At 47.6% G+C, this 26,582-nt stretch overlaps 1 protein-coding gene across 19 annotated transcripts in view; it reads right to left on the bottom strand.

Moving 5' to 3' along the window:
• LOC119180953 (uncharacterized) overlaps positions 1–26,582 on the bottom strand; it is a 311,773-nt gene that overhangs the window by 56,016 nt on the left and 229,175 nt on the right. For 14 of the 19 annotated variants that reach the window (XM_075874974.1, XM_037432096.2, XM_037432100.2 and 11 more), the window contains 3 exons: positions 22,891–22,926; positions 15,095–15,166; positions 14,111–14,137 (listed from right to left, as the gene is read on the bottom strand). The exons of 1 other annotated variant lie outside the window; for it this stretch is intronic. In XM_075874974.1, coding sequence (XP_075731089.1) covers positions 14,111–14,137; positions 15,095–15,166; positions 22,891–22,926 — 135 coding nt within the window. The remainder of the gene's footprint in view (positions 1–14,110; positions 14,138–15,094; positions 15,167–22,890; positions 22,927–26,582) is intronic. 4 more of the 19 variants (XM_075874961.1, XM_075874973.1, XM_075874960.1 and 1 more) reach the window with 3 other exon arrangements.

Below are 26,582 nucleotides of genomic sequence, written 5' to 3'. Positions count from 1 at the left end.
AAAAATGCACTAAAGGAATTTGCATAATATATATATACTTTGATTTCCTTAGCAACGTGCACCACAGTAGAAGATCAGTGGTCGTTCTAAAGGTAGCAACGAGTTTTGTTCGTGGTTCGAAGACCACGATTGCTTTTATATTCTGCGTTCTATCTGTGTCAGACTGAAGTAATATTACGCAGTCTAATTCAGTAAACTAGAGTGAAAGCAGCAAAACGAACTGAGCAACGCGTTCGTGCAATGATTTGCGCTCTCTCGTTATTAGCGACGGTGGTTGGCCAATGATGAAGATGCGCTGACGAGGAAAGGCTTATATATGCATTTAGGTTATAGCGGGAACGTTAGTTACGGAGGCTCCACGCTCCCGTGTACACTGCGTATGCACCGAGGATGTTTGCAGTGAAAATACGCAAGGATATGGCAGTAGCAAGAAAAAAAAAACAAGTTAGCAGTTCTTTAACATAGATTTGACGCGTCACTATTACCGCAATGCCGCGCTCACAGCACGGGGTGATCTGACGTTTCGCCGCACCCACGACATCGCATCACGATGCGGACAAATCAGAGCGGTTTCGCGTGCGTATGCATTGCAGTTCCGCCGATTCGAACTGCGCGGCATGCGTGACGTTGCTCGTTTTTTGTTTGTTTTTCCCACTGGTGCAAGGCATGCAGACGCCGACAAGATAGCGGAGAAGACGGAGCAGCAGCACCTCGAGAAAGCGAACCGGCCGCACGGCGAGGCGAGGGGGGTGGCACGGGAATGGCTAAAACATGACCCATAAAAAAAAAAAAAAACATGATGAACGATTTCGGCTATCCAGCTGGCTCGTTGACTCCGGCAGGCTCGTGCGTCGAAACAGCTTTGAAACATAAAGAGTGCTTTGCAGAACGAGCTGCAAGGGTTGATCGCACGCGCCGTGCAGGCGTCATGCGAACGCTCGTGTCGCGTCGTTGAAGTAACACGAGCAGGAGGCAGAACATTCCGACGGAGATGCGTCACGCGCGTATACGCGTGTCCCAGAGAAGGGGGGACGACAAAGCGTCGGATTTTGCCTCCATCCACGCGTCCCGTCGGATGTTGCGCCGCTGCTCGTACATAAATGGCCGACGCGGAGTCGCCTTTCGGAATTGGATCTACATGGCTTTAATCACGCGTTGCGTCCGGTGACGTCACGCCAAGGGCAGGCATTCCTTTTTTGTCCGCAAGCTTCGTCGGCGCCTACGGGACGCGTCTCTGCGTTGCGCCGGCTATACCCGAAACGGGCCGCGACTCTCGTTAAATAAACAAATCGCTGTGTCGCTTCCCGGCTCGCCAACTGCGTCTTGCGAAATTCTGCAAGACTGGAATATTTAGCTGGCTTTCTTCGCCCTGGTGTCGTTCGCATGTAAACGCGAAACGGAACGAAATATCTGCGTCCGTAGCGCGTACTTTATGTCACCACCAAAACGCAGTTATACGAGATGCATTCAAGAAGACGAGAATTACACCATGGTGGCTAGAACACCATTTCCGGTTGGCGTCAGTTGTACACGTATATAACACCCTGTGTTAAGCTCGTGTGCCTTTACTTGAAATCAGAGGCGTAGCTAAAAACAGTTATACAGGAAAGGGTTCGACTCTCTTTATATATTTTCGTGCGTATGCTTGTGTGTAGCCCCGCCGTGGTGGTCTAGTGGCTAAGGTACTCGGCTGCTGACCCGCAGGTGCGGGATCGAATCCCGGCTGCGGCGGCTGCATTTCCGATGGAGGCGGAAATGTTGTAGGCCCGTGTGCTCAGATTTGGGTGCACGTTAAAGAACCCCAGGTGGTCAAAATTTCCGGAGCCCTCCTCTACGGCGTCTCTCATAATCATATGGTGGTTTTGGGACGTTAAACCTCACATATCAATCAATCCTTGTGTGTTGGCGCGTATACACGCATAAAAAATGTACAAATTACCGAGGGAGCGAGCTGCCTTGCCTCCTCCATGACAGTGCCTATATTTTCAATACAGCATAAATACACCGTATGCACATGTGGTTACAAAGCCAAAAAAAAAAAACATTTAATTGCTTTGCCCAAGCAAGCAAATGCCGCAATACTTGACCGGCGCAACAAAGAACTGCCTGCGAGAGATAAGCGTCCGACCGTTCCGCATCGCCCCACCTTCGTGCGCAAGTTTTCTTTACTCGCTTGCATCATTCTATTATCCGAGTTTTCCACAGCTACGTGTCGATACTTCAATCTTCGCAGCCCTTCAAGATCTGCGACCTGGCAAACAGCGGGCTTTAAGACACGTCAAGGTGGAACGCACTACCCTTTTAAAAGTGCCCAGCAGTCGCGTTGGTTGCGTGTTGCTCTGCAGCCGTCCGATGCCTCGCTAGATATACAGACGTATGCTTTACACATCACGGCACGCGGCTAGCTATGGGTAATACCCCTCCACCTTTGTAGGAAGGGAGCTCTATACCTATGGGCGCTGTACCGCACAATCCATTAGGCGCAGCGGAAAGCCATTGAAGGCGTCCGCTTGTATCGCGAGCCAATTGTACTGTTGCGGCGGACAAATGGGCCGACCGGCACGCTTTCTGACGTGCCCGAATGACTCGAGAAGAAGAAAGAATTCAAGTGAAAGTCCGCTGGGTTGTTGCTGCAGCTATCGCGTGCTCTCTTTCGCCTTTCTACCCGCACCGCAGCTCGTGTGTCTGTGTATGAATGCGAGTATGTTCATTCGCGGTTTGGAAAGTTTTCTCCATATACTTACAACTACACCGTTTAGTTCTCATTTAGCTAATTGTGGGGCTTTACATACCCACGTCAGGATATGATTATGAGTGACGCTGTATATCGGAGGGCTCCGGAAATTTCGACCATCTGGTGCAGGGGCCTCTGAAATTCCCCCTCCATCAAAATGTGACTGGTGCAACCGAAATCGAACCCCCGACCATCGGGGTCGGCAGCCCCACTGCTCCACCGCGACATACAATTGCCATTTAATTATAAAAAACGTTCATACATAATGCCCGAGAAACATTCTATTTACCTTTTTGGTTAGGCATAGATACTCTCATCAAATTTGCGCTTAAAGCTGGATGAGCTTTGGGCGCAAGCACAATTCCATACCAATTTTCCGTTTCCTTTTTATCTTTTTTGCCTTCGCTATTTTTACTTTGCACAACTTCCCTCACGTGAACACTACAAGTTTTTTTTTTTATCAAGACGTATTGAACGAAAACTTCACACTATGCTCGTCAGTTTGTAGACTGATGTCAAATTCTATAACCTAACGTAAAATTCGGGAAAGTTGGCGGGTGCTCCAAAGCTACATAACGCAAGTGCGCACTATCTGTTTATAGCGTCAAAAGCGGAGAATTGTGCAATAATATTTACGCTGACGGAAGAAACACAGATATTGCCACGAAAGACTCGCAACTTAAAGCTGAATTTATTTAGGGCACTAAGACTTCTTTCACGTCTACTGAGCACGCGTAAGAACATGAAACGCCTCTGATGAAAACGCGCAAAGCAAAAACAAAAATATAAAAAAAGGAAATTGATTTATCACTACCCAACATTGTGCCGGCGAGTTGACACAACGAACTGTTGTCTAAACACCGGAAGATGTGTTGTTCTGACAATCAATTTACAGCTGGAATATAGGTGGCATGTGGAGCACGATAAGCGTTCAATACGAGTAGTAACCTTAGTGACGAATACACGACCACGCTGCAGCATGACTAAGGAAGGCGTAGAGGGGACGGGTGCTCACTTGCAACTTTTGCAATTGAGGTGAAACACTTATACTCGGTGACAACTTTCGGTGGCAGCACAGCCAAAACTATACGTGGGTGGAGCTTCTGCACATGTGTTACTGCGCCAGGGAGTCCGTTTTCGTGCGATTTCGGTTTCGCAAGCGCACCCAACATGTACTTTTTCGCACGACCACCATGCAATAAATATTACATTTATAGGGGATGAAATAAATAATACGTTCATTTTGTAAGGGAAAGAACACGAATCTTGCTGCTTCTTTGAAGCGTTTAGATTTATACAAGAAAAAAAAATGTACGGCTGAGCAGGTACTGGGCAATTGGAACAACGCAAGGCCATGACCATTTCCTGAATTTCAGTGCATACTTGGTTGGCATCATCGTTTTCCTTCTTTTAGAGTTCAAGAACTTCCTGGAGACGCTCACGTGTATATATATATATATATATATATATATATATATATATATATATATATATATATATATATATATATATATATATATATATATATATATATACAGAAATCTTGGCACCGATCGGTCATGAGCGGGCGTCTGAAACGCCGTTTTTGCACAGTAAACAGGGTAATATACATGAACGCGTCTGTTACCCATGCAAAGCGCAAGGAGCGTCTCCCTTCGTAGACGCCGACGGGAACGGTGTTACGGTACGCCATCTTTAGTGTTATCGTATCAACAATGTTAGGAAGCCGAAACACCGACCACGCATGCAATGCAATTTAGGAAAAAGGTCATTAGTTTTACGTACAGTTTCCAATCGCACGTTTTCTTCCAAGCAGCATTGTGTTGCTGAAGACTGGCAGGTCGCCGCTGTCACTTTCAAGGTGGCCATAGCGATTAGAGTCCCCCTTTGATTGATTGATTGATTGATTGATTGATTGATTGATTTGTGGGGTTTAACGTCCCAAAACCACCATTTGATTATGAGAGACGCCGTAGTGGAGGGCTCCGGAAATTTTGACCACCTGGGGTTCTTTAACGTGCACCCAAATCTGAGTACACGGGCCTACAACATTTCCGCCTCCATCGGAGAGTCCCCCCTTTCACTGATGATGTCACTCGCGCACAAATTCTAGGCGATTGCATATGCGGGAAACAGAATATTTAACGACGCACCGCTGTCTTCGTTTCTCCCTGCTCGATGAATACAGATCACCTAATGAAAACGCACTCATGCTTGCTTACAAGCTTCGATATGAACTTGCTGCAACCGAGCGACGCCATCGCTGTTTACCGGGGCAGGGAAAAGGTGAAATGGCGCCAGACAACCAGAAAACTAGAAACAGCAAAGAACGAAAAACCTACATGGGTGATCTTTTCTAATAATAATGCGAACAATCTTGAAGATAATATTTACATCTTTTCTCTTTATATTTCCCAATATGCTACGCAATATACAAAAGTTAGCGTTTGTGAACTATATGGATAAGCGTAGTAAAAAAAGGGCGTGCTAGGGCTTCGTAGCCTTGGATGTGCTGCCCCAAAAAGTTGTCGCCGAGTGTCTCACCAAACGCGAGAATTCAGCGTCGGCGTCCCGAGGCGTCGGTGCCAACACGAGTGATGCGCAAGATCATCACATTATGGCATCACCATATGGCGTCATCGTGACGTCACATCTCGCGACACGACGCGATGACTTCATCGCATGACACCGTCGCTTGATTGAAGGTGCAAAATGCAGAACTGCATGAGGTGCAGAAAGGTTTCAGGGGGATCAATTCATCGACTAAGAAGAAGAAGGCTTTCGTCATAGACATGCGCAGGGTCATAGCCCATGCATAGCCATGTGCTGCGGCGAACCTTCGCTGCGGCGAACTTCGCCGCAGGGCTTTCCTGCGCGCTGCCCCTATCAGTATCTGGGCCGCACTTTGCACGCACCCCTTTTAGATGATTAGGGGGAGTGGGGGGGCAGGGGGTCAGGCTTCACATTGCCTTTCCCTTCTCGTGCGCACGCCTATGTCTTTTGCCTTCGAGAGTAGGCAATGTTTAAGGGGCCAGTCAACAGGCTCCGACTTTCTTTTACACCCCCCAAACAAATTCGCGTATCCTTCCTGCGCCTGACCAACATGCTTCCGCGCGCAGTGACGTCAGTTCGGTGATCGGTGACGTTGACTTGATTACTGTTTGTTGAGACCTCGTTTAGACCAATCGGCGGGCTGCGTCGCGTCGCTCACCGCCAAGTTGACGTCACTGCGCACGGAAGGATGTTGGTCAGGCGCAGGAAGGATGCGCGAGTTTGTTTGGGGGGTGTAAGAAAAAGTCAGAGCCTGTTGACTGGCCTTTTAAGACACCCTGTGAGTTTTTGTTTACGTTTCTATTTTGAAATATGTAGTTATATAAATTCGTTTTTCGCAAACGCGTATGTTTCTTTGGCGTAGCCGGGGATAAGGCTGGAAGGTTGTTAACCTTCCTTTTATAGAAATATTGTTGGCTGCACCACTGACGTGTTCCTGCATGGCCGTGCTTTCAGCGCCGAGTTTACTATTCATGTTTAACGTGCACCGATGAGCCCGACAGTGAGTACTACTAGACGGCACACGGGGATGGGACTCCGACGGAGTGACGCAGTCTGGTGCGCAGCCTTCTTCACCACCAGTCCCGGCCGATCCAAGGACGCCAGCGGAAAGGGCGAGGCGCCGAGATTCGGGGGGTTCTCTTTCTTTACGGGGTCAGTCACGCCAAAAGGAGGTCGCGTGTCGCTGTCATTATGCGAGCGAGAGAAAGAGCATGGTCTTTCAGGGTCGCCTACGCCATTTTGGCCGAGGTCGCGACACGCAGGTTACGGGGTGCGGTGAGACGGGACACCGTGCGAAGGCAGCAGCGGATCTCGACGCATGACTCACGCACGCGATGGCGCTAACGCCCAAGGTAACCACTTCAGGGACAGGGAGGAAGGGGGCTGGGTTCGCAGAGTCAACGCCCGTGTCTCGCCAACCGGTAGCTGTAGCGTTCACTTTTTAGCGGATGTTGTGCATCGTACATTCGCATGCGTTCGGCACCTGTATATACCTCGAACAGTGCACCGCAGTTGTACCGTTCCTCTATGAGGCCGCCATGACATTGAGGGTACAGTAAGTCAACTAAATAGTAAACAACAGGGCGACGGGGTCAAAAGCCAGAGCGTGGCAGATACAACTGGGTGCGATTCGTGTCCTGTAGCATGAGATGGACGAAACAGGACACACATTTGAAGCCAATGGAATGAGTGACAGTCTGAGGAGCACTGGAAAACACTGAACTACACGTTTGATAACTTCGCAAAGCACTGACGTAGCCGACAAAAAGAACGGGGAGGGGGGGGGGGGGCTCAAAATTTTCTAAAGTGTTTCAGTTTTGCAAGTGTAAATATACAGGCTCCTCATACACAAAACCCGTACGAACAAGACTTGTGGCTTACACCACCCCCCTTTGCGTGACCTCTCTCTTGATTATAGCTCTTGGCTCCGCTGATGCCGTAAGGGCCTACAGTTCCTAAATTCTACGATCTAGCAATATCGCGTAGGATCTATAGTGTATATAAACATCTACGTTCTAAATGGACTGGTGCTTCCCAAAGAATATGTGTCATTTGGTAACACGTGAACATTTTTACCGGATACGAGATTCTGGAGCAAGACCTTCAACACAGTCAACCATCGGAGGCTTAATTCAATCTCCGGCCGTCGGTCTGAGTAAAGCCTCTTCAATTAGGGTAGGCAACAACACAGCTGGTGTTCTAGCGGCCCACTGAAGTAATTAACGTATGACACATATTGCATTCTGGACTTGATTATTGCGGACGCCTCTTGGGAACGAGGGAAGAATCGGATCAGTGAATTGGGCTGCTGCTTTTTACCGGAAATTTCTCAGTTCGTGTCCCGGAACAGTTCACGTGGGATTAAGTCAGACAGGCAACCAGGCCGCTGTGCGCAAAGAAGAACCGCCAAAAGAGCAGTGTGCCAATTCGGGGAGAAAAAAATAAAAAAATAAATTATGAAGGGAAATCATTGTAATACCCGTAACTACTAGCTGGAAACTGGTGCCTGGAATTACCCCTCCGTACCTTTTTACGTACTCCGACAAAGAAAGAAAGAAAGAAAGAAAGAAAGAGACAAAGAAAGAAAGAAATAAAGAAAGAAAAAAAGAAAGAAAGAAAGAAATAAAGAAAGAAAGGAAGAAAGTAGAGCAGCCAATGGAAACGTTCGCAGGTCTGCGTACTTCATGAGAAGAGAATGCCGTCACGCACACATTTTAACACGCCATGAAGCAAAAAAAAAAGATACGACAGAAATAGAGAATAACAGTCCGAGCTGAGGGGCAAAATGATAGACACATCGCCTTCTCCAAAAGCAAAGAAGCACTGTTCAGACATCGCACTGCTTGTACGGCAAATTCTTTGGGAGCTGCTGCAAGCAACTTAAATCAGGGCACGCAGACAGAAGGGAGATGTACAGACGGGAACATATAGTGACGAGTTAAAAAAAAGAATATTGAGTCGCATTTCGAAAGCCGTGAAAGAGCCTTTAGAGTTCATCAGAGCGCATCTTCGCTGCTGGTCATGCGAAAGGCGTGCAATTTCACGGTTCAGGGAAAAAAATGGTGCTTTCGGGATTTTGCCAAATTTGGTGTAATTTGCAGGTTCATTAAATTTTCAGTCGTGTTGCCGTTCCCTGTGGTAAGTATGCGCAGTTTTTTTTGTGCATCCGACATCAAAATCAACGAGGCAGCAAAGATGCTTCAGGCTGAAACAAACTATTGTAACTAGAAAAGAAAGAAAAAAAAGAAAGAGAGAAAGAAAGGAAGAAAGAAAGAGCAGCGTTATGGTAAGACAGGGGTTTTCGGGTCCCAGTTGATTAGTCAAAATCTATACAGAACGCAGAAGCAGACGATGCTTTACGTATTCCTGGAATTGAATCACACATCATCGCGTGTCGAGAGTAAATTGTAAGAAGCATACGGGCCTTGAAACACTCCTTCAGCATGCCCAGAAAACGGTGCGGATTGGCATGTAGTCGAGGTTCACGAGAACACGGGTACCAAACATCAGAGCGCAGTAGGTGGTCTGGAATTAATTCTCATTAATGATTAAAACCAGTAATATCACCTCCTCTCCTCTCAACAGATGACGCCGCTAACAAAGATGACTGTGTCATAAATACAAAGTCCACGGCCATGGCGGTTAACTTGAACATTTTGGCTGCATATAGATACAGCGGCTGCTGTGCAGTAACGCAACGTGCTCGAAAGCTCTCGACCTACTACACTGAACGTGAGCTACACATTTGAAGAAAAAAGAAAAGGATAAAGAATGGAAAGTGCCAAAGGTCATGACGCGCGTTGTGGAATGGACATGCAGCCTCTTGTCCTCTTGCTGTTGCCCCGTCCCATTCCTCCACCTGGCGGAGCCATCATTGTACCTGCTAGCACGAAAGGAGAGAGAAAGCGTTCGAAATATTGACACGATTTTGAGACATCGCAAAAGGGACATATTTTGTTTCTTCGGTATGCAGCCTTAACGCTCTGCGCACACCGGGCCATCTGTAGGCCCAACAGTATTTGTTGGAGTTTCATGTCCTAAAGCCATGACATGATTTTCAGGGACGCCGTAGTGGAGGGCACCAGAAATTTTGACCGTACGGGGTTCGTTAACAATGCACTTTAATATAAGTACATGTGCCTCTGGCATTCCGGGCACTGTAACAGCCGTACAACCGTGGCAGGGTCTGTAGGCATAACAGCTTCAGCAGCATTGCACGGTTCTTCACGCGACATGTAACAGAGTGAAGGATACGAGAAATAATAATAATAAAAAAAGGACGGAGACAGAGAGAGAAAGAGAGAGAGAGAGAGAGAGATGCAACAAGAGAGAAAGAAAGACAAGTAAATCAAGGTCAAGTTCGTCTCTCTTAGTTCTCTGTCGACGGCACGTATTTCGCACGTCCCAGCAGCCGCACGTAATTCTTTCTCTCCTCTCTTTCTCTCTCACTCTCCAGCACACGCTTGTTCCTCGCTTTCGACCCATTCTTCCTTCTTCAGACATTCCTGTTGCGAGTCGTGTGTTTTTTTTCTATTTTTTTACCGATTGTTTTGTTTTCCGTGTTTTGCTTTCTTTTTCGGTTCCTCGGAAATGGCTGCCAAGATCCCTCCTGCCAAGAGGTGGCGTTCTTCACTCGACAACGGACGCGTTGCCGCGGTGTTGCTCCATTTTTAGGCAGGCACGTACACCACACGCGTGTCCCTTGCAGAGAGTGGCAGCGCCCCCACGGTTGCTACGCATGGACGTTTTACAAAAGCCCACTTTTGCGTTCCACAATAACTTTTTTTTGTTAGTCGACGTAATAATAATTTCCGGCGTTTTACGTCCTGAAACCCCAATATCATTGTGAGAGACTTCGTGCTGAAGACTCCGGAAATTTCGACCACCTATAGGTTAGAACGTGCAAGTAAACTCAAGCTCACGGCTTTAAGATATGTGGCATTGCGGGATAATAATAATAATAATAATAATAATAATAATAATAATAATAATAATAATAATAATAATAATAATAATAATAATAATAATGATGATGATGATGATGATGATGATGATGATGATGATGGTTGTACGTTCCGAAACCGCGATATGATTATGAGACGACGTAGTGGAGGTCTCCGGAAGTTTTGACCATCTTTTTTTTTTCTTTTCATTTTTTATTCAAGGCAAAATCGTTACTTTGCCTTGGGGGGCACGACTAAAGGCTAAGTAAACGCCCGACTAGGTCGTGCCACCCTGGCAGCAAAAGCATAGACACACCAACAAGCATTTGTCGTACAGAATACACTGGTACATAATCATCCAGAATGATTTCAGCAATAAAGAAAATTATAAGTTCAGAAACATATAAGCACAGCTGTCTTAAAGCGATATTGATACAAAGAATGTGTACTCATATTGAGCCACAAACAAAAGAAAGAAAATAAAAATATCCTCTCGCCGCTATTGCGAGAGAAATGCACAAAAATATCAACATTCACATGAAAACAAAACCGATATGACTGGGCACGCTTATGCACAGAAGGGGAAACCTGCGAACGTACCGATCAGAGATTTTTAAAAGAAAGAGGTTATCTATAACTCAAACATGTCGTTACAAAATTTAATGAACAGTCTTTGGCTTGCACTGGGCGTCACACAGTGCACGTGGCTCCACTATTTTCGCCTCCACCGAGATACGACCACCGCGGACAGGACTGAACCCACGACTGTCGGGTCAGTATACTGACCCGATACACCACCGCGACTGTGGCTACTAGATCACCGGGAGGATTTTCGATGGGCGAGCCGGGCTAGCACGAAAGCACGTTGTATGTGTCATGAGACAGGGGTACGCGCCACTTGCGCTTCTCCTTAGCAAAATAAGACGACAGAACTTCGGCGATAATCGCAATGATCGTGCGAGAGCCGGAGAACGAGGGGAGAGGACGCTTATTTCTTACATCATCGGCACGTTTTTCCTGATCGCTGATAGCACCGTCTCTTGTGGCTGGAGTACTTAAGCACTTAGGGGCTATTAGCGACGTGTGTGTTGCTTATTTGTCTTAATTTCGCTAATTACCGCGGAAGAACGGCTAATCTGCGCACACATCATAATTTATCAGACAGTCACTCGTTAAGCGTGTAAAAGGGCTCGAGCAGGACTGACCGGCTGTCGATCCGTCAAAAGCAGCTATAGATTAGGTAACTCGCTACCCTGGACGGGCTTAAAGGGGACCATAACCTCGAAATTGCTAACGAGCTTGAGCCGCATGCAACTTGCTATAGTTTACTTTACTTTGTGTAACTGGTTATATGTAACGACTGCTCATTTTGTTGATGCTATGAGACGTTAACGAAGTTGCAGATTGGGCTAGTGTTGGCGTCACATGATGCAATGTTCTAGTGCGATAACAGGAGCCAGGACAAGTGAAAAACGAAAACAATAAGTACAGCATCGCACTAGTACGTGTGCCAAGCCTGAAGGATGTGCGCAGCTGTGCATCCTTCTTTGTTTCTCTTCAATTTTATCTTTCCTTCCTTCTCTCCTCCCTTTCGCTTTTTTGTATTTTTCTCCTTTTATTTCTGTTTATGTCTTCCTCTCACTTTAGCTATTTCTTTCTCCTTCTTGCTGTTATATGTTTCTTGCTATTTTTCTCTCTGTTTCTCTTTCACGTTTGCTTTCTTTTTCTTCTAAGCAATGTGTGGGAGCGGGCTAGTTGGTATTGCATGTTTTTTTACAGCTGAAGCGCTCAGTAAAGGCAGACAATGGACGAATTGGACAGCGAGGACAGGCGCTAACTTGCAACTACAGATTTATTGCAAATCACCAAGAATATATACCTGTCACATGACACCGCAATCATATCAATCAATGTACAAAAACGACAAAATAAAACTAAACCTTTTCATCTATTTTTATACTTCTTTTGGGCGCGAACGCGTGCTTCTAATGCTACACACAGGGCGTTTTGCCAAGTGATGACGACAGCATACTACAGCATACGGCAGCATACGACAGCGTACATTAGCCCGGTCCCCTAAAGCGCTGCGCACTTCCAAGTACAAGCGCTTGAAACTCACGTCCGATTAGGAAGCCTTCAGTTAAACATTAGCGTCCGGTTCCGGATCCCTCCACTATATAGCGTTTCTCCCCACTACATCGTGCTTTTGGTAAGATTCCACAGATTATTACATTACTGTCGAAATCGTAGCGCCAAAAAGTACGGAGACAAAGGAAGAGACGCAGACAACATACACTGCGCTCATGTTGTCTACGTCTCTTCTTTTTGTCGCTAATATTTCGAATGTATGCATCTTTACCAACCCACCCGACTCGCCGCAATTCTTACATTACTGTCCTCCAACGTTTATGTCAGCGCTGCTGAACGATGCGACAATGCGGCACGTAATGGGAAGCGCGAGAACTGATGAGTCTCTTGGATGTCCGTTTGTCACATCGTAACCAACGGGTACAGTGCCCAGTATAGAAAAAGTAGAGCAGTATGTATCAGTAGTAGACCAGTAGTAGTAGAGTAGTATAGTAAGAGCAGCATAGTAAAGTTTAGTGTGATCACAGAGAGTGTGATCACGAAAGACTTGTGTGTACTATACCCTGACGCACAGAAGCCGAAGAGAGTGCACACACGTAACGCGGTATGCTCCAGATCAGCCGAATCTCGCGTAGACGGCAATTCGTGTCGATTTGCCCGCAGTCCTTTCGGATGCGGGTCGAGCGAGATAGGGGTGCGTGCTGCTGCGCCCAGGCGGATTCGGATGCCCCCCCAAATAAAAGTCGGCCTCGAGACTGGGCTATCGCCCAACGGGACGTCCGTCGCGACCACGCGGAGGAAGTCGAAGGGGCGTCGCCCTCTACCGGTTCGCGACACCGTTCTTTTTCGTTTTTCTAGCCCCAAGAAACAGATACAGGGGTCCTCTCGCCTCTATAGAACTGCAGACAACACATTTGAGATGAAGCATCGTGGCGGGAAAAGGAAGCGAATGAAGAAAAGCCGCTGTCCCGGTTCTTTCCGTTTGTGCTTCCGGTCACGGGTGTTGTCTCGGCCTTCAAACCTCTGATCTGCGCAGTGGCAAATCCATAGGGGGGTGTTGTGCGAAAGTCTAAGGGACTTGTGTGCCCCTCCCTCCACCGAAAAATTTCAAATTTCTATATATACGTTTCGGCCAGGAGACTGGCCCATTTGCATGATCTTCGTCAGCTCTAGTGGTTTTAAGAAAACAACGTGCTCATCACGACATGACCGGAGGCACTAAAGGTTGACGGAACTAAAAGACATAAGCGACATTGAGATGTCATCATCGGTGGCATTGCTTTTCAGTATATATTTCGGGACTCACACTCAGCCTTTCGTAGCTGTATGCAGAGTGAGAGTATATATCCACAAACTCGTTTCCCGTACGTCGACTACCATTATAATGGCACGTATAAACTCGAGCCACAATTCAATGACTACTTTCGAAACCTTCTTGGAATACTTGCGAAACGGCAGCAAGACTTGAGATCGCGCATCAACAATACAAATCCTGCGCAAATGTATACGCGGTCTGATTTCGCTGTGCAGTTGTCGTAGCTGCACCTCCGTCTATGACGCCAGAGCACGTATGAAGTACAATCAGTTGCGTACTGATGACTCTATTGTAGACGTTAAAATCCCGCTGATTTTGAGCGCCAGTCCGCGTATACTGCTGTCACCTTGGGCTGCCTGATGTGGTGCCTCTCGACAACAACGAACAGGTGACGTTGCACGTCCATAGAAATGACTACAGCGAAGTTCTTCTGACAAGGGACCGCAAATAGCCCAGCAGGAGTCAAACAAAGCTTACCTTCAGGAAGGCTCTCCTCGGGAGCAGCTTGTAACGAAAAACAGCAAACGAACAGTTAAACCGATAGCTCAAAACGAGCAAGAACACAAGTGTTCAAAGGAAACACTAAATGAAGCGTTAAGTGGCACAGTAAAAAATACGTTTAGGCTGATGATTGTTCCCCGTGCCAAACAGATGCAATAAAACCATTCTGTGTTTTAAGGCGTCGAGTTCCTAAAGGGCATTTAAGTCCTGAGTGTGAATGTGGCACCATGATTTAATCTTTTTTTCTGTCGTCTTTTGTCTAGATTGCTTCCATAAGATATTCAGAAACTTGCTACGTTTGGAAGCGATTCTCTAATGCGAGTTGATGCATTTTTATCAATGAATAGTTACGTAGGCCTTAGCAGACATCGTTAAAATTTGTCACGTAATGGCTAGCTAGAGTGCCGGAACCTCCAGGAGTCGTCGCACTTGTATTTCCCTGGCTGAGAGTTTTCTGGCTCACCAAGCATGTTCCAGAAGCAAGACTACAGTGATTTTTGTATTACGAAGAATGTGTTTACAAAAGTATCTTTCTCTTTAACTTGGTTGTTTGGGCTATGTTCTTTTGTTTTCGCTATTGTGTTTGATGAATTGTAGTTCGTAATCTACCTGTTCTAGTATGACACATTACCCGGGACCTCTCGAAGCTCTTTCTAAAAGCGCAGTCGACACTGTGAAGTAGAGACTGCGTCACCAAAATCGCTTGTTGGAATCTCGCGATAGCTTTCGCCCTTAAACGCACCCCAAGGCTGTCACTATATCGTTCGCACTTGGGATTCGTCGGTGTATCTATTAAGACACGCGTCGCATAACCGCCGGGGCTGCGGCGGCGGCGAAGTCTTCCACGACACCCTCGTCCGAGTAGGCTAAAGAAAAAAGAGCTACAAACAAAGCAAGACAAAGCCGGATGTCCCACACGTGCGAGGCAGTGCGTAACATCGAGGAGGCGTGCACACTCACATCTGACGACGTCCGGTGGAAGCTCCTCGGGTATGTTCTCGCGGATTATCATTTCGTGACGGCGCTGGCGACCTGTGGGGGGAAAAATAACATATACAGGAGACCAACGTCAAGGCGCAGACGGGCGAGATGAAAGTTGCCATAAATCGCTTATTTACGCCAGAGCCGGCAATTCGATATCATTATCTGTAAGTTTTAACGACCTACTCCGCGATAGCTGCGAAGGCCACGAGAAAAGGATAAGGAAGCGTGCTGTGTGGCAGTACTTCTTGCAGACGGCTCTGTCATCTGAAGGTCACGTGTGAAGACCAGGAGTGCGGGCAGGGGGTGCCAAAGGGGCATCCAGATATTTGGCTACGCGACGCCTCACGCGAGTCTGCTACCCTCAATACAACAAAGTCCCGTTCCCGCCCATGGGGAAAACTGTGGCGCCTTAAAATTAGCCTACTCCGCTAGCCATCGTATCATCGTCCAGGCAGTTTGTCGCCAAGTGCCAGTGCTTGTCGGTTCACGTCCGAGGCGACGTTTCCTGCGTTTCCACGCCCGATCACTCGAAGTCTCTTCGTATTGAATTAGAACTCTCAGTGCCGTTTTTGTTATACTTTATTATTTCACTCTCATAGTGCGATTCTCTCGCGTTTACAGTTCATTTTTATTACTGTAGGCTAGTGAAAACATTGTCCTATTGTGTGAAAACCCTTACCTAATCCTTTTTTCGGCATTAGGTAAGGAGTGCGTTAAGGTTCATTTCTATTTCTTTATCTGTTATTGTCTCGTCACGACAAGCTATTACGTGTTGGCTTTAAAGCTCTCGCTGTAAAGTGGTTTTTTTTTTGTAAGTTTCGGCAAGTGAATCCATCGCGTTGCGTAAGGCGCCACTCGTGTGATGCTAAACTGTGATAATAACGTGCGTGGTCACCAATGAGTGCGTCATATTTGTCTACTGGCGTTCACTTACTGTTGAGCACGTACGTATTGCAAAACATCGATAATGTATAACATCTACAACATCGATAGCTTTCGAGCAACACTTGAATGCAGTAGTAGCTATAGGTGAACATATTATTACGACGTGTATGTGCCGGATTGATAAGAGGGAATAGAAGTGTGGACTTGGGAAGAAGAAGATCTCTCGGCAGTTTTATCCGGTGCGGCCTCGCCATCCCAGCTTCCGTTCAATAAACCCCCGTACCCCTACTTCAGGCGTAACAGAGTGGTGGAAGGTGCTGGGTACAGTATACGTCGACGAACCACGGAGCCACAGCTGTTCGAACTTCGCCGGAGCCGTCGTATTGCCGGTCTGCCACCGACACCAACTGCCATGGCCGAGAGCGAAGGTCACGCCTTCTCAACCACACAAAGGTCAGTGCCAGCTGCACCCCGATATCACTATATGGAACCCCGCCCGTTCGCGGGAAGAGCAGGAGAAGATGTGGATGCGTGGCTGACACAGTACAAAAGGGTGAGCCGGTACAACTGCTGGGATGCCACCGACCAACTGGGAAATGTCGCGCTGTTTCTCACGGAAACAGCTCTGATGTGGTACGAAAACCACGAAGATTCCTTAACAACGTGGGATCGTTTCACTGAAGAGCTCAAGAAATGCTTCGGCGACTCTGATTCAAAAAAGAAGAGCGCGGAGCGCACGTTGGCTCAAAGAGCTCAGACTCCTGGAGAAACGTGTACCACCTACATAGAGGAGGTCCTGATGCTCTGCAAGATCATAGACCCGTACATGACTGAAGAGGACATGGTCGGCCACCTTCTGAAGGGTATAGCAGAGGACGTCTACAACTTTTTGATAGGCAGGGAAGACCTCACTTCCGTCTCCGCCGTCCAACGTCACTGCCGTACTTTTGAGAAGCTAAAGACCCGTCGTATTGCCCCGAAATTTGGTAGGCTGGCAAATGTAACAACGGTCGCCAGCGTCGACGTGAGCCCGCCCGCCGACCTTGCCGCTACTATCCGGACAATAGTGCGGGAAGAACTACAGCGACAAGACACACTGTTCCACGACACCATCCGCCATACGCCTACCTGTTCATCCTACTACCCGGCCCCGTTCGCTCCTCTGCCACCATCAGTATGTGTGACAGACGTTCGCGAAGCTAGGGCTTCGTGGCCACGCCGAGACTCATTCGCGTCTGACCAGCGGTATGACCAACGTCTTCGTCCCGGCCCCGCCCCACAGAGGCGCGCAGCTCCCGTTCAGCAATCTGCTCCACCCCGTTCGGTTAGGCGACCCTACACAGCCCAGCGCTCTCAGCAGTGGTTCGGCGAGCGACCCCTACCCATCTGCTACAACTGTGGCGTCGAAGGCCACATTGCCAGGTACTGTAACTACCGGCAGCCGCCGAGGTACGACTGGCCACCGAGATCCCACCTGTCCGACTTTGCACAAGCACCAACGTTCCCTGGAAGCGCATCTTACGAGACACCAAGGCCGCTGCGAAACCGTTCTCCAGCCTCTGACCGCAGTCTGACACCCCCGCCAGCCCCTCGCTCCAATCGGTCGCCGTCTCCTAGGCGCCGCTACCCTTCGCCGCCTCCGGAAAACTAGGCAGCGCGGCCGCTGGGGGTGAGGTCGCTGGTGATTCGCTGCAAGAAGAGATACCTCCACCGGTGCTTATGTTTAAAAACAAAGTGCAAGTTTTTGTTGATGGTGTACATACGATGGCTTTGGTGGACACTGGAGCCGCCGTGTCGATCATGAGTGCTGCGTTCAAAGCTCGTTTGGGAAGAAAGGTGACCTTTTTGTTGGAGAAAGCGATAACGTTCTGTGGCGTGGGCGGCAACTCGTTGTGTCCGATTGGTGTTTGTACCGCGGCAGTGTTACTGAGTGATCAAGTGTTTGTGACAGAATTCACGGTTCTTCCGCGGAGCACTCATGACATCATTCTAGGCATAGATTTCTTGCGAATGTGCGGAGCCACTGTAGACTGTCGAAATGGCGAAGTTATCATAAGTGACGCTGTTCCTCATGGACTTATCGAGAATTCGGGTACGGAAAGCGGTGCGCTCCGAGTCTATGAAGATACCGTTATCCCGGCCTTCTGTGCTGTGCGCGTTCCAGTAGCTTCTTCGCATATTAACGACAATAAGACCAGTTTCGATGCGCTAGTGGAGCCTTTCCATCTAAGTTGTATAAAGAAGAACACGTTGGTACCCCACAGCATAGTTTCAGTGAGTGAAGGTCGTTCAGACCTTTGGACAACGAATTATTCAAACGAACCGGTGCTGCTACCAGGAGGACTTAAGCTAGCGTCGTTTAAAGAATACTCGCCAACAACAGTAGCTGTCCTCAGTGACGTTCGACGGGATGAACAAGTGACCGCCTGCTCAGACAGTTCGAAAGTTTTACCTATGGTTGATAAGGCGTTGACTGCCGACAAGCGCAGAATGCTTGTGGACGTTTTGTTAAAGTACTTGCAAGTTTTTGATTTCTCCCAGAGTGACCATACGCCTTCCATTCCTCCATTTCGTATACGCCATAGGATAAATACACAAACAGCACAGCCAATCCGACAAAAACCGTACCGAGTATCGCCGTCCGAGCGCAAGATAATAGACAATCAAGTGCGTGAAATGCTCCAAAAGGGCATCATTCAAGAATCATCGAGCCCTTGGGCAGCTCCTGTGATCCTTGTGAAAAAGAAAGACGGTACCTGGAGATTTTGTGTCGACTATCGCCGTTTGAACTCCATCACGAAGAAAGATGTTTATCCTCTTCCACGAATTGATGACGCCTTGGACTGTCTCCATTCGGCGTCATACTTCTCGTCTATCGATTTACGTTCAGGCTACTGGCAGATTCCCATGCATCCAGCGGACAAGGAAAAGACTGCTTTCATAACTCCAGACGGACTTTATGAATTTAACGTGATGCCGTTTGGATTATGTAATGCTCCTGCCACATTCGAAAGGTTCATGGATACCATTCTGCGTGGCCTAAAATGGAACGTCTGTATGTGCTACCTAGATGACATCGTGATCTTTGGGCGCACATTTCGTGAGCACAACGAACGCGTGGACATTGTTCTGGAATGCATTAGAAACGCTGGCCTTGTTCTTAATTCGAAGAAGTGTCATTTCGGCGAGCGACAAACCTTAGTACTTGGGCACCTTGTGAACAAAGATGGGATCAGGCCTGACCCGAGCAAGACAGCAGCTGTGAAAGCGTGCAAACCACCTCGCTCAACGAAAGAGCTTCGCAGCTTCCTAGGCCTGTGCTCGTACTTTCGCCGATTTATTCCCGCATTCGCCGACGTTGCCTTCCCCTTGACCAGTCTGCTACGTCAAGGTACTAGCTTTGAATGGACACATGACTGTGAGACGTCTTTCAACCAACTCAAGTTCTTACTCACATCGCAGCCCATTCTCCGACACTTCGACCCTTCGGCGCCGACCGAAGTTCATACTGACGCCAGTGGCATTGGCATAGGTGCAGTTCTAGTACAACGACACAGTGGAAAGGAACATGTCATTGCGTATGCCAGCAGAACTTTAAGTAAACCAGAACGGAATTACACAGTGACTGAGCAAGAATGTTTGGCACTCGTCTTCGCTGTACAGCGATTCCGTTCATACCTGTACGGTCGTCCCTTCCAAGTGGTCACAGACCATCATTCCTTGTGCTGGCTTGTAAGCCTCCGAGACCCATCTGGCCGCCTGGCACGCTGGGCCCTCCGCTTGCAAGAGTATGACTTCACGGTGTCATACAAGAGTGGCAGGAAGCACGCTGACGCTGACTGCCTTTCGCGGATGCCGCTTACTACAACACTTTGCGATGCCGACAATTTCGATCACCTAATTGCGTCAGTGACTCCAGTATTCCCGGACAAGACCACCTTTGAAAATGAACAGCGGAAGGATGTCAGCTTGGAGCCATTATTTGCTGAAGCACGAGCGTCCACTTTGGCCGGACGCTTTTGCGTTCGTGAAGGATTACTTTACAAGAGGACCTTCTCGGCCACGGGTTCCCGCTTCTTGCTGGTGGTGCCGCACACACTCCGTTCCTCCATTCTGCGCGCCATGCACGACGACGCAACTTCGGGTCACCTGGGAATGACGCGAACACTCCTTCGTACACAGGAGCGATTTTACTGGCCACGCATGCGCCAGTCAGTTGAGCAGTACGTGGCCAGTTGCACTCAATGCCAGACGCACAAATCAGTCACGACTGCTCCGGCTGGACTTCTACAGCCTGTGACGCCTCCCAGCACTCCCTTTGAGCAAGTTGGCATTGACCTCGTGGGCCCTTTTCCACGCTCGGCAAAAGGCAACCGTTGGATTGTAGTGTGCGCCGATTACCTGACCCGCTACTGCGAAACGGCCGCCCTGCCATCTGCAACTGCTGGCGAAGTATCCTCCTTTCTCCTGCACTCTATCATACTGCGCCACGGACCTCCTCGCGTCATAATAAGCGACCGCGGCCGTCAGTTTACGGCAGACGTTGTTGAGGAACTGCTCCGTATGTGTGGCTCGGAACTTCGTCATTCGACACCTTACCATCCACAGACGAATGGCCTTACTGAACGAACGAACCGGACACTGGTGAATATGCTTTCAATGTACGTGGCGTCCAATCACAAGAACTGGGACGACGTCTTACCGTTCATCACGTATGCCTTCAACACTGCCCAACACGAAACCACCGGCCACAGCCCTTTCTTCCTTCTTTACGTTCGACCCCCTCGTTATACCCTGGACACTATCTTTTCGTTTTATGACAATGACGATCCTTCATTAGCTGAAACACTATGCCTTGCAGAAGAAACTCGGCGTCTTGCCCGCCTGCGTACTATAGCATCGCAAGACCGCTCAAAGCTCCGCTACGACAGCAAGCACCGCCACGTCACATATGAACCGGGAGACCTTGTAATGGTGTGGAAGCCTATCCGCAAGCGTGGCTTGTCCACAAAACTTCTCGCCCACTACACTGGCCCATTCGTTGTCCTTGAGCGCCTCAGTGCAGTAGATTATAAAATAGCACGACTGACAGCTAGTGGGAGACGATCAACCAAGACCGAGGTTACCCATGTGGCTCGCCTCAAAGCTTTTAGACTGCGGGACGATGCATGAAACGCGCGGTGCGCTTCGTCTGCGAAGGGGGAAATATTACGACGTGTATGTGCCGGATTGATAAGAGGGAATAGAAGTGTGGACTTGGGAAGAAGAAGATCTCTCGGCAGTTTTATCCGGTGCGGCCTCGCCATCCCAGCTTCCGTTCAATAAACCCCCGTACCCCTACTTCAGGCGTAACAATATGTTAGCATTAAGATGGCTTCGCGTTGAGTGACGACCCTCAAGACCATTAGTGTCAGAGGACGCCATGGAGGTTTACGTTTAATTGGGTGTGGAATCGGCACGCCATGGTTGACGGTGCATACGCCAGAGCCACTTGATTCTGCACACCATATAAACAAGAATATCGAGCGATTCGAGTGTGTGTAATTTGGTCATTGTCAGCCAATCGTAAGCTATACAGTTTCAACTATTATCCCGAAAAGTGCTGAAGTAATGGCCCAATCGAACATCCGACCATAAACAACAATTACAATGCTTAGCTGTTTCTGGTCTGATTAAAGTGTCGAAAACGCCAAACGCAAACATTAAACTTACTGTCTAGCACTGAACATGAACAATAATTAAGATTGATTGCATCGTTATCTTTATTTTGTATTATTGCTAATGTAGTATAAAGAAATGTTAGCTCACAATTTAAGGCACCAGCTATCCTCCGGTCTTGAGGGCGTCGGGCTTACAACATATAACACTACAGATCAAGCAACGTTCTCGCAGTAACATCAGTACCTTATTTAAGCATACCGGCGTCACGTGAAACGCAACCAGCGGCAAGAATTAAAAACGCTAGCATGCACCGTCCGGTCACCAACGATGACAGGCGCGCAGTGCTTTAGTTTTGCAGCACTGCGCATATGTCCGTGGTGAAGAGTGGCCGCGCACTATACCACTGCTAATGCATGCCACTGTTCGCATTTTCATTTGACGCCGATAGTGTGAACAGTGGTGATCACTGTTAGGGCTAACAGGTTAACACTCAAGCGCGTGGACGGCGGCACTTTCTTAGCCGCCCTCGTTAGAAACACTGCACATGCGCAGCATGTGCGCTGCGATGCGCTCTTTCTTTTGTCCGCAAAGCTGATGCATCCTGAATTTCAACTTATTTCCTTCTTTGTAGTATCTCTTACTAAATAGCTCATATGTTAACTATTTTACATTGATCTTGCATTCGCCCCCCTCCCCCCCCCCCTTTTTTTTTACCAATGTGAACCTTGAATTGCAGGAAGCGCCAGCTTAGCTGCCAAAAATGCGGCTAGCAGATGACGAACCAGCGTATTCATGACGTTGGGTGCGCGGTGTATCGAAGAGCACATGCAGTGTTTCCGACAATTACGCGGCGCTGCTGGCCGTGCTGTCGGCCACGCATCCTTGCAGTGATCACGGCTTTACGTGCGGAACAAAGTCTTCACACGGACACTGTGACGATTCAGGTTTCACACTTTACTTTTACAGCTTTCGCTGCTTGCGTGCCTATAAGTTCGTTACGTGAAACACTGGATGAGAGTGTGCGTGTTTTGTTGTTGTGTGTTGCCACTTAACTATAGTAAAAAGTTTTACACTAAAGCACACGTCATTCACGTCAAGAAACACTAAAGCACAACTGTAGTAAAAAAAAATAACGCGCATGCCAAAGAAAAGTACACACGCACATGCACACATGCTAATCGCGAGCGGCAGCCTATAAGCAGACATGCATAACAGGAACTTCCTACCTTCTTGTGATTCGTCCGCTTCCGGAGTGGTCACCGCTTCAAGGACACGAATTGCATGTATTAGTGCACGGCCAGTGGCAAGACAAGCACTCGCTATAGAGCCAAGTGATACAAAAAAAAAAAAGAGGCTAGGGTATTAGGTATCAAAAGTAACAGCGTTGTGATAACCGCAGTAGTGAGGAAACCTATTGCATTTGACCACCTGGGGTTTATTAAAATGCGCCTCAATCGAAGTTCATTTCGGATTTCGTGGGGCAAATGTCAGTGGTTAACGAACCTCGTTATCATAAATAAAAGGGGGGGGGGGGGGGTGGAACGAATCGACGTGTAAAACTTGCAGCAAAGCCGATAAGAAATGAAGGTTCATATTAAAATGGCAATGCACGGTGGAGACCAGGAGACAATGTGTATATGCTGACCTATCAGGTGCCATACCACTGTTCATTGTACTAAATACAAGTGGTCGAGTAGAATAAATTAGTTGAAGAAGAGAGGGAGAGAGATAACGATCTCTGACTGAATTCCCGAATACGTTAGCCTGGTTTATCACCTTGCTTGCTATTCCGGCTGTCGGGTGATCACTGCTTATGCTATGTATAATGATAACAAGCGTATGTACATACAATAATAATTCATGAATCCAAGTTAAGTCGAATAGTCCTCGAAAACACCAACAGTGCTTTTGTGTTGCTCATCGCACTCCACTGGTCCCTTTGGTGTTTGAGAAAAAATCATTAAATTTCCTCCGTCGCTGGATATCACCTTTATTACACGACTACAGATGGGATGATTTACTAAATAACTGCTTCCGAGAGGAGTTGTCTGTCTGCCGCCGTTATACAGACGGTGTGATACAATACTCACCGTAGACGGTTAAATGGACAGCTAAATGGACGGCGGCCATCTTAAGTCCCATTCCAATTCTCACGTAGTCGGCAAAGTAGACAGCTCCGAGAAGACCGCATCGTAGACAAATACGATGCAGGCTACTTTGCTGTCTAAACAAGATGGCGGCTCGGCGAATCGCTCAGAAAGATCGGATCTTGGTGGAATTGTTGTCTGCACTCAAGCAGACGCTTCCGCAGACGCTCATTGTGAGTAACGTTTATTTGTTTTTGCTTTCAACTGTAAATAGGTCAGAAAATAAACTGTTACGTTTGTTTATTTTAGCTTTTTCTTTTCGACGCGAGGTGGCGCATCGTCGCGTAAAAGCCGTCCAGACGTGTTCCGATTCTCGGACAGCATGGGCTCGGTACTGTCTTCTAAGCAGTCTGCCGTAGACTTTCTACGTGCTGTCTAAGAATTGGAACACAGTCATAGCAAAGCGCACTACCATCGCCGTAGAAACGTTTCTGTTCCTGCCTATGAAACGGTTCTTGAAAGTCCGCCACCCAAAGCCAATGTGTCGACACGATAGCAGCTGGTATTGGCCGTTTCGTGCAGCGGAAACGCTGTAATCGAGATTTTCGATGAAAAAAAAAAAACTGGCTCTTAGTGAATTATAACAGTAAAGCACAAAGGAATGAAAGAAAGAAGCGCGATAAAAGAATACGGAGGAACAACTCGTGACTCTCCATGGTTCGACACATTCTGAAACACAGACAGTGTTGCAAGGAGTCTAAGTATAATGTCAGACTGGCCTGCCACCTTCTGCTAGCTCTACGGTTTCCTTAGTAAACGACGTGGGAGGTGAGAATGCGCACGCAAAAGGTGTACATACGCAGGCAGGCGCGAACGCTCCTTAAATAAGTTATTTTACGCGACCTTCCGCTTTCCGTACAGTGAATCATATGACACCTTAAAGAGCAGCATCTATAAAGGGCAACGTCGAGAAGGCATTGAATACTAAACCGTAAGAACTGAAGTAATTGAATCGACAAGGCAGACTACAAATATTACAAAATTCAGGAAATGATCTAACATGTGATCACTGTATTTAATGTATTCTTCGCATTGCACATTGCATTTCAGTTTGCATGTATTTGAATATATGCCGAATGGTGCTAATCACAGTGCGTTTTGTATTTCTCAAAAAGGAACAGCTTTTCTTCCATCTTTGTCGTATATTTGTCTTATTGCTGTACTATTCATACACGCTTGATGTCGGGAATAGAATCGCGTTAATATAAGTAACAAAGTGTTTTAGAACATAAAAAAAACAGGCGTCACGCAATGCGAATTACGTAACGACTGGTCGTCCAATGCTCCGACCCATTACAAAAGCTTGTTCTTAATAACCTATCAACTGTGGCGCATACCCACTTCTGGCATATTTCTTCTTCGTCGTTAGCCACTGCACAAAATTTCCAACAAGTGTGCAGCGGATACGACGCTTCTCCAAAGAATGACGAAGGATAGCATAGTGAATGCTGGCCGACTACACAAAAATTATGATTATTTATGGCGCAGTCTATACCCAGCAGTGTGCGTGCAGCATCCCAAAAAGTGTTTAGAAAAAGGCCCTCAAAGTCTGCTCTTCTATAGCTTTCGCAGTGACTGTGCTGCGCGTTCCGTGCAGGTCTGGCGTTTTTATTATGCCGCGGAAACGTATTACAAAGTAAACGAAGCTGACTAGTGCTTTGAAGAATGTTGTCACGGTCTCGAAACGTCAGTTGCAGTGCGGCGACTGTAACTTTAATGACAGCGTGAAGTTGAACGTGACTGTTCTGCTGAGCTAGTGGTGTTGTAGGTCGACAGTCGTGCTAAGAGTTCAGAGCAAAATTAAAATGCCGTGCCGTAGTGTAAGTGTTCCACATATGGCCTCTCCAAAGCTGTCGAACAGCAGGAGACGCAGGAAAGAAGAAGCTTGGCATTTGACACTTCGTCTAAATGTGAACAGGTACTACTAGAACCTGTTAGCCACAATTAAAAAAAAATGATTTCACTCTTAGTGTATACTATAAACAACACTAGCTCCTCGTTTTGGCGCACATTATTATAAAAGGTCAGCTTGCCGAGCACGTTCTTAGAAATCTAGCCTGTGTGTCGGGTCCGTTCTAGAAGCGGCACACTACGCCAGCTTTTGGGGACGGTTTTAAAGGTTACAAAGCACCATTTAGTCACGAATCACAATACTTTAAATTCCGCTGTACAGACCTCAAGTTTATGAAATGACAGCCTCTTTGAGGAAAGGTATTTAATAATGTCAATGTATATCAGCTTCATCCAGCCATTTTTCCAGATATCACGGGGACGTCGACCCCAAGCCACGCCGGCAGCCTGCGTCGATAAGTCACGAACTAAGCAGCTTCGATAGCGTAGTACATGGTACGTATTTGTTATCCGCCAGACCGCGCCATAGTGATAACCCTGCGTATGTGCCAATAAGGGCTGATCGTGGTGTCTATTACGTTCGTCCTGATTTCATGGCTCTACGCACCGTTCAGCTGATAAGTGGAAAACTAATCGTAGGTAATGTAATCTCAGTCGAAGCACTTGCGCTGCTTCTCACACACTTTTTTTTTTACTGCAGCACCACGCTTAACCGCAACAGGGTGGGTGTCCATTAACGGTTATCAACATAACAGTCGACACCAGGACAGCAGTGTGCTTTGGGCGCATGCGCGTACTATCGCGGATATCGCCGCCTCTCGTCGTTATAACGCGCTGGCGGGGTTTGCCGTGGACGCGCGCGCGATGTTATCGAAAATGTGGAAGGCCGTGATTAGTTGCTGTTAAGTCCCAGTGCTTCT

Source organism: Rhipicephalus microplus, chromosome 10 (genome assembly GCF_043290135.1).
Source record: "Rhipicephalus microplus isolate Deutch F79 chromosome 10, USDA_Rmic, whole genome shotgun sequence".
Classification (NCBI taxonomy): domain Eukaryota; kingdom Metazoa; phylum Arthropoda; class Arachnida; order Ixodida; family Ixodidae; genus Rhipicephalus; species Rhipicephalus microplus.
Note: the sequence above shows the minus strand (reverse complement) of the source record. Positions and strands in the feature narration are given on the sequence as shown.